The following is a 15,000-nucleotide window of genomic DNA, read 5'->3' as shown; positions in this document are numbered from 1 at the left end:
TTGAGTCACATCCTGACTGACAGACGTACTCAATGGATGGATGAATGGGTCGATCGATCGACGAATCAGTCAGGCAGTCGGTCGGTAGGTCAATCAGTCAGTCAGTCAGTCAGTAGGTCAGCCAGTCAGTGTCAGTCAATGCCAGTCAGTCAGCCAATCAGTCAGTCAGTGTCAGTCAGTATCAGTCAATGTCAGTCAGTCAGTCAGTCAGTAGGTCAGCCAGTCAGTGTCAGTCAATGTCAGTCAGTCAGCCAATCAGTCAGTCAGTGTCAGTCAGTATCAGTCAATGTCAGTCAGTCAGTCGGTCAGTCAGTCAGTCAGTCAGCCAGTTAGTGTCAGTCAATCAGTCAGTCAGTCAAATAAAGGGCTACTTTCCAAAGAGACTGTGGTGCTGCGTCGGTGGGTTGTGAAGAAAATTGAAAATTTAGTTTGTTCAATTGGGTTGATAAAGGTAAACTAACCATTGTAAGAAACATTTGCGAGATTAAATTCCGTTCCGAGCGTTAGCCATTCGTCGGAAGTCAAGCCCTTCGCTCTGGTAACGAAAGCGTCAAAGCGTTAGTCTTTTATCAGAGCGAAGGGCCTCAGACGAATGGCTTACTCTCGAAACACCCACTCGCTCAGGTCGTAAGACGTAAAATCGGTGCTTGGCTTTCGAATGTCATATAAATTTCAATGTGCAGTGTACAGACCTTATTCCCCTCACTTCTTGGGAGTGTTATTCTTGTCTCCATGACTGTGACAGTTAATATCGTTGTTATGGCACCAAACAGAAACGGAAGAAGCACCAGGCTTCCAATCATCCACACTAAAGCCAAGATTCTGGCGCGGTTAGACTTGACACAACGATCACCATAACTACAATAGCGATTGCCAAAGTAACAAATGATATTAGAAACGTAGATTCCTAAATCATCACTGAAGTTGAGATTATATGAAAGTTATTCATTCAAAGTGCAGAGAGAATGTCAAGTCTTGAATTCAAAATGACCAGCTCCAAGGGAACAGGGATGGTGCAGTGGTGAGAGCACTCGCCTCCCACCAATGTGGCCTGGGTTCGATTCCTAGACTCGGCATCATATGTGGATTGAATTTGGTGGTTCTCTACTCTGCACCGAGAGGTTTTGCTCCGGTTTTATCCTCTCTTAGGGTGCAGGGATGGCGTGGTGCTGAGAGCACTCGCCTCCCACCAATGTGGCCTGGGTTCGATTCCCAGACTCGGCGTCATATGTGGATTGAATTTGGTGGTTCTCTACTCTGCACCGAGAGGTTTTTCTCCTGTTTTATCCTCTCTTGGGGTGCAAGGATGGCGTGGTGATGAGAGCACTCGCCTCCCACCAATGTGGCCTTGGTTCGATTCCCAGACTCGGCGTCACAGGCGGGTTGAGTTTGTTGGTTCTCCGCTCTGCTTCGAGAGGTATTTCTCCGGGTACTCGGGTTTTCCCCACTTTTCAAAACCCAACCTGTGATTTGATATGTGTTGAATTGATTTCTGTATAGTCCTCAAATAGTGCCTAAGCGCTAAATATAATTGACACTTAAATAAATAAAGATCATCATCATCATTATTATTACAGTTATGAACCCTTCTCTGGCAGCAGCAAAATAAATGGAGGATATTACATGGCCGCGCCAGTGAGCGCAGTGAACGAGTGAAATATTTTATAACACGAGAAGAGGCATTTCGTATCTCCAAGCAGCCATGTAATATTCTATTTATTATATAAACACCAATGAAATACTAAATCATTTCACGGAAGGCATCGAAAGGCGCGATTTTTATATGTGACCATAGCAACAGTGATCTCTTCACGTGTGAAGATATCACGTTTTCGCGCGAAAGCTCACTTGGTATTTCATTGTTTTTTATGTAATAAATAGAGGATATTACACGGTGATGAGAAGATATGAATTTTATGTTCGAGTGTCAAGAAAAGTATCTCACTGACTCGTTCGCTGCGCTCACTCGTGAGATATTGTTCTTGCCGCGAGAACATAAAATTCATATCTTCGAGCTAACGTGTAATTTTCTTTTTATTATATAGACAGGAGTGTCTCACTACGGTTTTACTCACCATTTTTCTTTCTAACACCGAGCACAAACTTTACCGCAAATTCTTGCAGCCCGGCGGCAGGAATTTCTTCAATTTTCGCATTTCTTCTTCACTTGCAAGGAACTTCTTGAATCATTTTAAGTTTTATTAAGTTTTAATCTTCGTTAGGAGCATTTTTTGGTTTCTCAGGGAATGATTTTACGACAGATTCAGAGACGTTCGCGAATCTATCGATCGTTCGCCATTTGTCACCGACTGTTTGCACAAACAACCATGAAAAGGCGGGAAATGGCGTCATCAATATCCTCACTCGTGAGAATGTGGAAAATACGCCACTCGGATCCCAGATGTAGTTTCGTATGAATTTTATGAGTGGTGTATTTTCCAGTAAAACGTTTCTGTCTATATAATAAAAGGCTAGTAAAGTTAGACGTGAACGGGATTTGATCCAGCGACCTCTTCGAAATAGGGGCAGTGCTGTAGCTCAATTTAACCATTGAGCCAACTGCGAGCTGGTCATTTCAAGTCTTAACATTCGCTCTGCAGTTCTACGACTTTCATATTTCAGTATACCAAACATATATCCATCTTCTGCGCGTTTATCGTGAACTCAGAAAATGACCAACTCCTTGCTGGCATGCTACAGGCTCAACTGGTAGAGCGCTGCACTGTTAGCAGTCATGATTTTGTAATGTCGATGCAGAAATGCTAATTGGGATTTGGCATCTTCGTGGGTATACTGGCATGCTTGCAGAAAGGCGGGTGGTGTTGTCACGAAACAATCTTCATTAGACGCCATGTTAGAAGCCAGAGCTATCTCTAGCGCTTGCAGTATGGTTTCTAATGATACGTGTTACGTGTAAGCTGAATACTGCGTTTCTGTCGATTTTGAATCTCATTAATTGCTCATAAATTTTACAAGCTAATTTTATATATGCACTTGTTACAGCAGAATTTGACTGAATCATCGTAAATGGATTTACCAAGTATTCAACATACTAACCCCACTGTCGCCATGGTAATAAAAGCCCACCAGGATCCCTCGTAGGCTCCCTTAACGAAAGACCAAGACAGCTCATCTGGTTTGGGGTTTTGTTTCGCATCCTACGAAAAGAGGTACATAATTTCAATGTAAAGATCATGGCACTCTTCTGCGTTCGTAGGCTTAGACAGCGTAAGCCCAACCCGACGCGAGCAGTGCGTGTTTTGATCATTAAGCGGTTGAGTCCTTGCACTTGTAACCTTGAAAGTCGGAACTTTTGCAATTGTGATTACAAAGACAGAATTAGACTGATTTTCAATTGAGTGTCGAAAGTAATTAGCGAATTACTTTGGTTTATAATTACTTCACTCAGTAATTGGTTCAAAGTTCTCGCGCCAATTTTTCAACCAATCAGAAGTGAAACCAAAACCAATCATGGCTCGCGTGTGCACATTTTCCCGCGCTTTGTGTCGGCTACCGTGTAATTACTTCGAGTTTTGATTGGTTTACTGGATTTTCTCCGTCCTTTTTGATTGGCCAAAGTAATTACTTTGGTTTTGGTTTTACGACACTCATTTGAAAACCGCTCTAAATCCTCAGTGATTTTATGAACGCGATTGTTGTTCGTCGCCGAATTCCAAACCACGACCGCCAAAGTGAGCGAAAGCGGGAAGGCGGGTTCAGGGTTCCACGCGAGCAAATATAAAAAATATATAGTTAATATGTTTTAACTAATATGGTCTCTTTTAGGGGCCAAAAAAACCCTGGACATATCCCCCATGGTGATACATCTTTGTTTTTTTAGCGCGGAGTTGGCATCGTTCTTTTGCTTTTTGCGCTTTGCTCCTGAAAAAGTGTTCTTAAAGTTGGGTGATCACGATATACTAATTTCGACTTCAAGCCTGAGTTGTACTTCACTGTAGAATTTTTTTTGTATCATGCAATGAGAAAACTAGTACGTTGTTAATGTCAAAAAAACGTCCCTAAGTCTTTGGCTTAATTGTGCTGTTAGACTACAGTTTTACATTTCTTTTAAGTTACTTTTACCACTCACAAAGAAGACAAATCATCATCATCATCATTTCTCTTTGCGCCAGTAGGCGCATAAGGCCGTCACGCTCTTTGCCCAATGCTCTCTGTTTCGCGCCGCTGCCTTGGCCACATTCCAACTCTTCCACCCCGCTTTGTCTCTCTCCTTCTCGACCGTCCTTCTCCAAGTGGTCCTTGGTCTCCCTCTCGCCCTTCAACCCTCCGGCGTCCATCCCAGAAGACAAATGGCCCAAATAAAATAGGGTAGCCTAAAAATAACGCTGATGCGAACACTGAGGGTAAAGGAATCTGTTTATCTTAACTTAAGGGACACTGTGACGTCAATTGACCATACTCCTAGCCTCGAGTGATGTTGAATGTAGGGAGAGGAACAAGCTAGGGGACACTTCGTTACCCTTATATCAAAGTCGGCGTACATCTTATGGGCTGTTGTCAAAAATAATTTTCAAACTGACTCACCAAAAACCAGACCATAACTCCCATTGTGTACACCATCAGCACAGTTAAAGTGACGACTGGCCAGGCATCCATCAAAGAGCCTGTCATAACCTTTTCATAGTATCTCTGAGCCGCCTTGTCTCCTTGACGCCTTAACACAGCTACGCCTGGCACGTCTAGTACGGGCACAAAAACGCTGAAAGAACTGCCTGGCAGGCTTGTTAAGGTGACCGGGAACTGAACGGGTAATTCCCAGGTATCATTAGTGTTGGAGGGAACAAGTTCTGTCCGTCCGTGTTCCACGCAGAAGCCACAGGTTTTCTTGACAGTTTGAGCTATGACGTCAGTGATGCCCCCTTTTCCGCCTTTTTCCAGTGACGACGGCTTTGTCGCTGTTGGCAAATATTTGGGACAACGGCATGTTTCTGAGGAGAAAAAAAAAATTGACCCGTTCGAGTGAGACCACCAAGGCAAGAGAACAGTACTTTTTTCTGTCCTTAGCTTTAATACGAGGTATTAGAGAACGAAGTCCTCAATTATCAGTTCTGTGTCATACAACGTAAAGTTGAGACTGAATGGATAAGTGTGTGAATACAGAAACTGTTAAGATGGAAGGTATATGTGTTCTCAGACTTTTTTTTTGGAGGGGGGGGGGGGTAAAGTTGAGACTGAATGGATAAGTGTGTGAATTTACTGTATTGAAAAGTTCAGATGGAATGGATAAGCGTGTGAATACAGAAACTTTTAAGATGGAAGGTATATGTGTTCCCAGACACTTTTTTGTGGGAGGGAGGGGGGTGGGGGTAAAGTTGAGACTGAATAGATAAGTGTGTGAATACAGAAACTGTTAAGATGGAAGGTATATGTGTTCTCAGACATTTCTTTTTGGGGGGTGGGGGTAAAGTTGAGACTGAATGGATAAGTGTGTGAATTTACTGTATTGAAAAGATGAGATGGAATGGATGAGCGTGTGAATACAGAACCTTTTAAGATGGAAGGTATATGTGTTCTCAGACACTTTTTTGTGGGAGGGAGGGGGGTGGGGGTAAAGTTGAGACTGAATGGATAAGCGTGTGAATACAGAAACTTTTAAGATGGAAGATATATGTGTTCTCAGACACTTTTTTTTTTCAACCTGGCTAAATTTAGGATCGCCAATTTAACCAGGTAAAAACTGATTCAACGTGATGACGGATTTGACCAACAACATCTAAGCGACAATTGCTTAAATTGTCCAGCTAAATTCGAGGATCACTTCTCTCATTTGACTCTATTGGTCAGTTGCTCTGAAATTGCACCATGCGGTTGTGGGTAAAAACAAATAAAAACTCAAAAACTTATCATGGGGCAGAGGTGGATTAGCTGTCTTACCTCTTATAGCAACCTCGTTCCCAGGAACCCTGGGAACGAGGTTGCTTTTATAGATCGTTTTTACCTAACGTCATCGCCGCCATGTTGGTGGTCGAAAACAAAAGATCTCTCATTACCTCCTTTTGTTCGTCCACCAGAAGTCGTACATTTCTCTGTTGTGATTGGTGTCTGTAGAGGTTGGTTGAAAACGTCTCGGCTATTCTCATGCTTTAGTATTGTTTCACCGAGTAAACCGCAGGGGTGTATCGAGCCCAAAGCACTATTCGCCGGATATTCGAACCAATCACATCTGAGACCACCACTTTCAACAATCGTGCTACCTCCAGAACAGAAATGCGTTATGCAGATAAATGCTTCTTCTTTCTCTTGCTAACGAAAACTAACGAAAATTGCCCCCTCCCCCCCCCCCCGCCCCCCCCCAAAAAAAAGATCGGAAACGTGGTTTAATTTGGTGAGACTCCGGCTCAAAATTAGAGTGTTTACATTTATCATTTATACACAAGTCAGAATAATTTATACACGGCACCGGGCAATTTCAAGTGAACTGAAATTTGGATTATTCAGTGAGGAAGAAGAAATTCTGAAGTACCAAGAGAAAACCCTCCCAATTCAGAATAGTGGAGATAATAGTGACTTCACTCGACCATCGTTAGTCGGCAATTTTGATCAAAAAGTAAGAATCGATATTAGTTGTGTCTTCGATACAATTCAATACGATCTAACGCTCTCTACGATATGATACGATACGATACGATACGATACGATAAGATAGCTCTCTCTACTGTTCCCCGTTGGTGTTTAAGAAGAATTAGAAGAATTGTATCTCCCACCAAAACAAAGTTCCTCCCCGACAGATTTATCCACTTTGAAAAAAAAGGAGATTTATCCCATCCACAAAGTACTAAAGTTTAAAAACGGTCCCGTTTGCATTTCCATGGCTAAAGGCCTGGCCAAACGCTTGCAACATTTTAACGCAACACCTTGCAACATTGTTGTATGATGTTGCGACAGGTGTTGAACGGGGTGGCCAAACGCAATCAACATTTTCAACGCAACACGTCAATGTTCATGTGCCCCAGGGCCCTGGAGGACCTAACGCGCATGCCTTAGCGCAACAACATTGCGTGAACGTGGCCAAACGAGTACAACATTTTGCAACATATCGCAACAGGGTGGCCAAACGTATGCAACATGTTGTGCCCAACAATGTTGCAAGATGTTGGGTTGAAATGTTGCAAGCGTTTAACCAAGCCTTAAAAAGAAGCCGTTCGTTTGCGGACAAAAAGAGAGCCACATTAGAGAAATTTATCCAGATCTGCGTGGACCAAAGGGAGCTTTAAGGCCTGGCCAAACGTTCGCAACATTTCAACGCAACATCTTGCAACATCGTTGGGCTCAAAATGTTGCATACGTTTGGCCACCCTGTTACGATATGTTGCAACATGTTAGGTGAAAATTTGAAAACGGTCAAATTTTTCGTGCAACATTTTGGATGTTACATGATGTTGTACTCGTTTGGCCACGTTCACGCAACATTTGTTGCGATAGGGCATGCGCGTTAGGTCCACTTCTTGCGCGCCAGGGGTCTGGGGCACATGAATATTGACATGTTGCGTTGAAAATGATGAAAATGTTGCGTGCGTTTGGCCACCCCGTTCAACACATGTCGCAACATCATGCAGCAATGTTGCAAGGTGTTGCGTTGAAATTTTGCGAGTGTTTGGCCAGGGCTTTAGCGTAGAGGCGGTCGAAGGTGTGTATATGTTTAATTAATTTTTAAAATATCTGCAACTAATCTCAAGAGACACAGATAATGATCATGATAATAATTGCTCGCGTGGGCGAACAAAAGAAGCTAATGAGAGATCTATTGTTTTTTTGCATGGATATGACTGTGATGACGATACGTGAAACATCAGGGCATTTGAAATAATAAATACTACACAAGCAAATCGCAGTGCTTTAAAACCTCGTCAAATGGGTGGTTCTTGATTATCTTTGGTTTGCGGAAGTAAATTCGCCTTACCAGCAAAAATGGGAGAACTGTAACTTCCATTGATCTTAGTATTGTACGCTGCCATTCGTATCTCGTACTTTGTGAATATGGAAAGGTTTCTGATGACTATGTAAGTTTGTGAAGCATTTGTTATCGCTATAATATCTTCAAACAGGACTTCTGATTCTTGGGACAAACTTTCTTTTTCCTTTATATGCAGGTGGAATCCATTGATAGTGCCTTGTGATTTGGCAGGAAGCGTCCATGTTACTTTTATGGAGGTTGGACTGTAAGCTTCTACAGCAGCTGTTTCAGGAACGGCGACTGTTTCTACAATTGAACAGAACACTGTGCTTACGTACTGGAATTCACTGTTTGGGGATTTGTGGAATTTGACTATGGAGGGAACACATACCGGCAGCTGGATCAAAGTAAGTATGCCATGTTTGCAACTCAATAGACCACTTTACGGTAAAACCGTCCGGCATGTTGAAAAGTGGGAATTGAACAGTCGTTGAAACAGAGAAATGTAGTGTTTCGATAAAGCTTTTAATGTCAAATTGTTGCTCTAGAATTTCATGATCTGTGGCAATGTGGGAAACCACGGTCCCCGGACCACGGCACTCTGTTTACCTACTTCAAAATGACGGATTTGACCATACGGCCGGGCCTCTAGTTGCCTTGATTAAAATGTCACCGATGCTGTTGGCATATATCTATTGACTCTTATTAGTAGCTTTGATGAATTGTAAATGCGCTGTTTAAGATTTGATGTTGGACTACTTATGTTAACAAAATCACGGATTTCAACAATCGATTCTGGTTGAATTGCACCAGAAAGCAGAACACAATGTTTTCGCAAGTAGTACTCCTTAGAGTCCCAATTAAGTTACCATGGCAAGCACACAAGCTACCGAGAGCGAAATATTATAGGCTCGACCAATTTTGAGAACTTTCGAAATGTCATTCGTACTCGTTAATTTCCGAAACGTAATCGAGATCGCAGCGAAGCATAATCGGAATCGCGAGATTTCCTATACAATCAAGGGAGTCCGTCATAATTTGCGATTCACAAAGTCGCACTAAAATTGCCCTCTCTCTTCTCCTCCATCCGAGGTTGGACTTGTCCGGAATGGATGGAAATCGAGTCACAATCTAAATGTTCAACCACCGATAGATGCCAAACTTCATCCCCTTATTGTAATAAAAAAAAACAACAACAACAGTTAAAGGAAGGCAATTTGATTTCTTCCGATGATTACTCACAGACACGGGTTTCCAGATATAATATTATCCGTATATATGATGTACTTTGAGCTTGGTAATTGCAAGGTAAGTAGAAGGCCTTGTTAGAGATTTGTGCCGGTATCATGTTGACCTAAATGGCTTGATCTCGCTGTGCTCCTTTTCTCAGAATTGTCAACCACCGGTAGATAACTTTCTGGTTGACAAAAGAAATATTGAAGGCCATACTGGATGCATTAAAGCTGAAACATCCCAAAGGCCAAATTTTGCCAATTCATGATATCTTTTAAAGCAGACAGCCTGAATGTGGGCTGATTGCTAATTTAGTACTTCACTGGAATAGAAATATCTGGCTCACCACCAATGTCGGTAGTCACTTTAAAGCACTCCGAACGATTGCCATCTCCAATTCTTGTAAAGCCAGCCAACTGTATGCAATATTCTGTATGCTCTTGAAGATCCTTTAGTTCTGCATTCAGCACACTGTTGTTGAAGGGGACGTCCTTAACCGAGGAAGGTTCTCCAATCTTCCAATAAAACAGTCGGTAGCCCAAGAGAATCCCAGGGATTAATTCCGATGGTATGGAAGTCCACTGAACATAAAGACTACTGGAGCTTGTGTTGAAAGCGGTGACATTTAGTGGCGGATGGCTCGGGACTGTAGAACAAAACAAATCGATATTAAGGAAGGTTAACGCTTAATCGTGTTCACTAGTTATAGTCAAACAAGATGATAAGGCTAAATTAACAGTCGACATCACAGAGGCATCTGTGTCTAAGAAATTGGAAACATTTATTTGACTCAACCAACTTCGTTCTAAACACAAGTAAACGTTGTGCCCAAGTGATCGATCGGCTGACCGCGCAACAAACTTCTCCGACGAAGAAAAAACGAGAGAATTCCACTATCTCTCCCTCGCCTAACAACCACAGTCAAAAAAATAATTCTCATTGAAAACTTCAAATTTCTCCACAATGATCCTAAAACCAGTGAAATATTTTGTCTGCCACCACTTGTATCATTCCAACGCGACCAAAGCGTACGAAACTTTCTAGTGAGAAGCTCTCTAAAATATGACAGTCAACCTTGAATTTTCAAGTGCGCGGGAACGATGAGTCTTGTCCGCGTTTCATTAAAAACGTATCCAAAATCTCAGGACCAAAACGATCCGTCAAAATGACGTACAGTCTTTCGTGCATCCCCGTAAATTTCATCTCTTGCGTAACATGCACACTATGCAAAAAGAGTTACATAGGTGAAACGGAGACAAAATTAGCAGACCCTTTCTGCGAACATCATCGAGGTGAAGAAAGAAATGACAATGACGCGTCGGAAACAGTTGCACGTAGTGTCAATCTCCCTAACCACTCCTCCCATAACATGACAATTTAATGGCCTATTACTGCTGTAACACAAAGGTCACACAGAAAGCCGCAAAAAAAAAAAAAACCCGACATAAATCATAAATTCAGTTTTCAACTAGATATACTCTCAATCTTTACGGAATCAATGAACGCTTTTCATTCAATTACTTTATTTTCGTATTCATGCCACCATGGTTTCACCAATGGCGAAACTCCTACAGTTTCTCAGTTCACTCTAACGAAGGGTTGGCGCTCGAAACGCCCGCTTGCAAATCTTTATTACGGTGGTTAATTTACCTGTATCAACTGGTTTGATAAAACCACATTTTCTTGTTTCACTCCCCACTGATACAACACCACAAATTGTTCAATTAGAAACCTACCCAATTGCTGGTTTTCACTCACGTGATCAACAGCCATGTTTTTTGACGAAAACAAAAGGAAGCATTTGCATAATAATAGAGTTAAATTCCCGGAGGATTTGGTCGGGGCACCAACATGGCCGCCTTTTCTTTGTTTAGGGCACCAACATGGCGGTCGTGACGTCATGTGAAAACCGAGAATCATTAATATTAGGGATATTTAGAATCACGTTAAGGTGAAACAGCAAACGTCAGCTTGCTGGAACGAAGCTTGCGTGACTTTAGCTTCGCGTGACCCAAGGCAACTCGGAATGAACTCTGTTAATCCCGCGTATTTAGTTAACAAAAAATAAAAGCAAAAACTAGGAGTCGGCAAGTGGCAACCGGCAAACACGAGAAATGACGGGAAAATCGTGGTCACGTGGTCAATTTTGCTGTTCGCGTTTCACGGGTCCGTCAGTTGTAGGTGGAAGGGCTGAGGGCTGATCACGTGAACTTGATGTTGACGCCCTGTAATGCCGTATAAAAGAGGGCCTTTCCTCTTGAAATATTGTTATAGAGAGCAGGGGAGGTGCAGTGGTCAGAGCACCCGCCTCCCACCAATGTGGCCTGGCTTCGATTCTCAGATTCGGCGTCACATGAAGTTTGAGTTTGTTGGTTCTCTACTCTGCTCCGAGCAGTTTTTCTCCAGTTTTATCTTCTCTTGGGGTGCAGGGATGGCGCAGTTGTGAGAGCACTCGCCTCCCACCAATGTGGCCCGGGTTCGACTCCCATACTCGGCGTCATATGTGGGTTGAGTTTGTTGGTTCTCTACTCGAAGTCCGCTCCGAGAGGTTTTTCTCTGGGTACTCTGGTTTTTTCCCTCTCCTCAAAACCAACATTTGATTTTTTTCTGAGTTCACTTGATTTGATTTGTTTTCGGTTACAATGTCCTCATTTAGCGGCCTAACACTAAATACATTTAACACTTAAGTAAAGTTCATTAATAAACTTTCGACCTCAGATATTGCGTTTATAGCTTGCTGATTGGTTCACTCGATCTCAATTATCAGCTCATATACAGTATGACCTAATTTGAAAACTGATTGCGTCAGGTGTTGCCAAGCTGGAAGCTGATTGGCTTTAATTTCCAGGTGCCCAACCGTTCAGAATTTGTTGAAAATTTAATTAAACAATTATTCCATTGTTGGATACGAGACTGGTTAAACTCAACTCGGCGTTACACGCAAACTAAAGTCCGTCAAGTCTATTATTAAGCATAATTACTCAGAAATGAAATCTCTTCCAACAGAGTGTTATCACTCACGTGATAAATAACCTTGTTTTTCCACCGGAACAAAAGAAAACGTTTGCATGATTATAGAGCTCAATTCCCGGGGGATTAGTTGGGTACACCAACATGGCTGCCGTTCCATTGTTTAGGTACACTAACAAGACCGCCGTGACGTCACGTGAAAACACTCTACAGAAAGAGAAATTGATAACGATTAATCCTATCCCGTCAAAAACTCCGTAGTTCCTCACCGTCTTCATCGGTGCTCAAACATTCATCCTCCGTGTAGTTACCTTCTCCTTTGCTGTTAAAAGCCCGAGCTCTTATGCAGTAGTTGGTAAACTTCTGCAACCCGTCGATAGTGAGTTCCAGGGTAGTCCCATTGACAGACAGTTCTCCCGAGTCATTGCTTCGAGACCCGCGGGTCCTGATCACAGTTTTATTGTAGACAATTTTGTATCCCAATATAATACCTCTTCTATCCTTGAGCGGTAGTGGAGCCCATGTTACGCGAAGGCTGGTTGAGCTGGTGTTAATAGCTGACAAATTCTGAGGAGGAGCAATTGGGGCTGAAACAAAGAATTTGTTTAGAAATTACTCAATGCGTGCCTAATCACTGAAAGAAAACGATGATTGTGATAGTGATGATGATGTCGATGATGAAATCGGGAATGAGAATGATACTGATGACGAAGACGAAGGTTACAATGATGATGATGGTACTGATGATGGCGATGATGATGATTATGATGATGATGATGATGATGGTGCTAGAGATAAAGATGACAATGATCTTCAAAATTTCTATGACGATAATGATGATTGTGTAGATGATGACGAAGATGATGATGGTGCTTGTGATGATGATGATGACGATAATGAGGATGATGATGATGATGACGACGACCATGATATTGATTGTGATGATGATGAGAATGACGATGATGATGATAATAAAGATGCAGTTGACGATGATGATGATGATGATGATGATGATGACGGTAATTACAATGTTGATGATGATGATGATGACAACGGCGACTGGTATGCCATATCGAAAATCAAAATCCACTATTGACATACAGGATGATGTGTGATGATGAGAACAGGTGCCCCAAAGCTGCCAATTAACTGGGTGAAATGGTTGTATTCTCGCGTGATGTGTTGGCCACACCAGGTTGGTTTTATGGTGTACCACCTTGCTTTTCTTGCCTATTTCATGGTAATTTACGATAGCATTAAAAGCTAGGTGAACTCACCATAACAAACCCGGTATGGCCATCACGTCACGCATGCATTTCATTTGCCATGCTCATGAAGCCTAATCCCGAAACATCCCTCCGTGGCTGCCAATGAGCCAGGTGAAAAGGTTTGTGCGCATGCGGGACGTGATGCCTACACCGAGTTTGGTGTTATGGTGTGTTCACCTTGCTTTTAAAGTTAATTTACAGTGCTGGATCGCGCAACTTATCATTCGTCGTAATCGCTATAAAACGTGATGTAAATCAGCTTATTACCTTCTTCGTCCGTGGTTGCGACGAGGCATTGGCTGTGATTGTCCATTCTGCTGCGTGTGAAGGATGCCACCTCGATGCAGTATTTGGTGAACACTGTCAGGTTTTCTAATATTGTTGTGTTACTAATTGTGCAGAGAAAATGATCTCCTTCTTCTTCACCACCTGATTTTTTCGCATACCTAACTCTGTAGCCTGTGATATTGTGTTCTTTCAAAATGTCTGGACGAAGAGAATCCCACGTGACCACGATTGAGGTCGAGCTTTGGTTGTAGGCAGTTATGTTCGATGGAGATTCTGCCGAAAAAACATAAAAAAATATAAACCTTTTTTCATCCCCGAGGAGTAACAACAAGTCCGTCCGGAAATTTTAAGAACAATACTTATTGATGTAACTACACAGTCTTGAAGGCGCTTTTCAGTAATGTTCGTAGTAAAGGAGTTCTGTGTGTATTACTCACATTCACTCTTGCATGATTTCCTTGAGTGAGAAGATCATACATGAGAAGGATTTTGCCTCTCTCCTTTCGTATTGAGAGAATCCCTTGAGAAGTGTGTGCAAGAGTTCAAGTGTGTGCAAGATGGTTTAATGTTCTAACCGCGTTGACGACCGTTATTGCTTCAAATTTCTGAGAATGCGCAGAAGAGCCGGAAGTCCATAATTGGCAGACTTCCTGCTTTGGCTGTGGTCAGAGTCCGTGTTCTTGGCGCTGACCAAAAGAAAAGCGGACGCTGGGAACAAGAATGGCAAGGGTTAAGTTGTAATTGCGGCAAAGGAGAGCCTCTGCCTTAAATAAGGTCGTACCGCATTTATAACCAGAGCTCATCCGTTGAAGGGGCTGTGTCACAGCGGCGATGCAGTTCATTTTGTATAGTTTACGAATTACTCGCCCCTACTTGCTATACAACTAACATTAGTATGGGTCATCAAATGGTGTCGAGTGAAATTGGGGAATAATTTCACGCGCGTTTTGTCCAAAATTAAATGATTTCCCGAGCCTTTAGGCTAGGTAAATTACTTGATTGTGGACAAAACGCAAGTGCAATTATTCCCTTATTTCACGAGCATACCATTTTATTAGCTATTAATATCATGTGTGACAAATTACGTTCATAAGACCTCATTTTGGCACTGTAGGAAAAAGTTGCCATGGCAACATTGTAATTTCACATGTGAAATCGTAAATTAACACTGAAATTTCGCGCCAAAATTAAGGAGTAATTTGTCACCCATGTTATTGCCCAGAAATTACGTTTAAACAACACACATGAAATCAAATCTTCGTGACAGCATAATTTCTGTCGAGCATACACAATTTGAGCTACAAGCCAAAGAGAGAGATTTTGAAA

General features: G+C 42.2%; 1 protein-coding gene across 4 annotated transcripts in view; it reads right to left on the bottom strand.

The window, feature by feature from the left end:
• Nucleotides 1–15,000, bottom strand: part of LOC137973245 (receptor-type tyrosine-protein phosphatase S-like) — a 27,815-nt gene that overhangs the window by 4,473 nt on the left and 8,342 nt on the right. For 2 of the 4 annotated variants that reach the window (XM_068820021.1, XM_068820019.1), the window contains 7 exons: nucleotides 13,654–13,947; nucleotides 12,388–12,705; nucleotides 9,495–9,794; nucleotides 7,922–8,215; nucleotides 4,546–4,949; nucleotides 3,058–3,158; nucleotides 693–858 (listed from right to left, as the gene is read on the bottom strand). In XM_068820021.1, the coding sequence (XP_068676122.1) occupies nucleotides 693–858; nucleotides 3,058–3,158; nucleotides 4,546–4,949; nucleotides 7,922–8,215; nucleotides 9,495–9,794; nucleotides 12,388–12,705; nucleotides 13,654–13,947 (1,877 nt within the window). Of the gene's footprint in view, nucleotides 1–692; nucleotides 859–3,057; nucleotides 3,159–4,545; nucleotides 4,950–7,921; nucleotides 8,222–9,494; nucleotides 9,795–12,387; nucleotides 12,706–13,653; nucleotides 13,948–15,000 lie in introns of all 4 variants that reach the window. The other 2 variants (XM_068820018.1, XM_068820017.1) reach the window with 1 other exon arrangement.

Source organism: Montipora foliosa, chromosome 10 (genome assembly GCF_036669935.1).
Source record: "Montipora foliosa isolate CH-2021 chromosome 10, ASM3666993v2, whole genome shotgun sequence".
Lineage (NCBI taxonomy): Eukaryota > Metazoa > Cnidaria > Anthozoa > Scleractinia > Acroporidae > Montipora > Montipora foliosa.
Note: the sequence above shows the minus strand (reverse complement) of the source record. Positions and strands in the feature narration are given on the sequence as shown.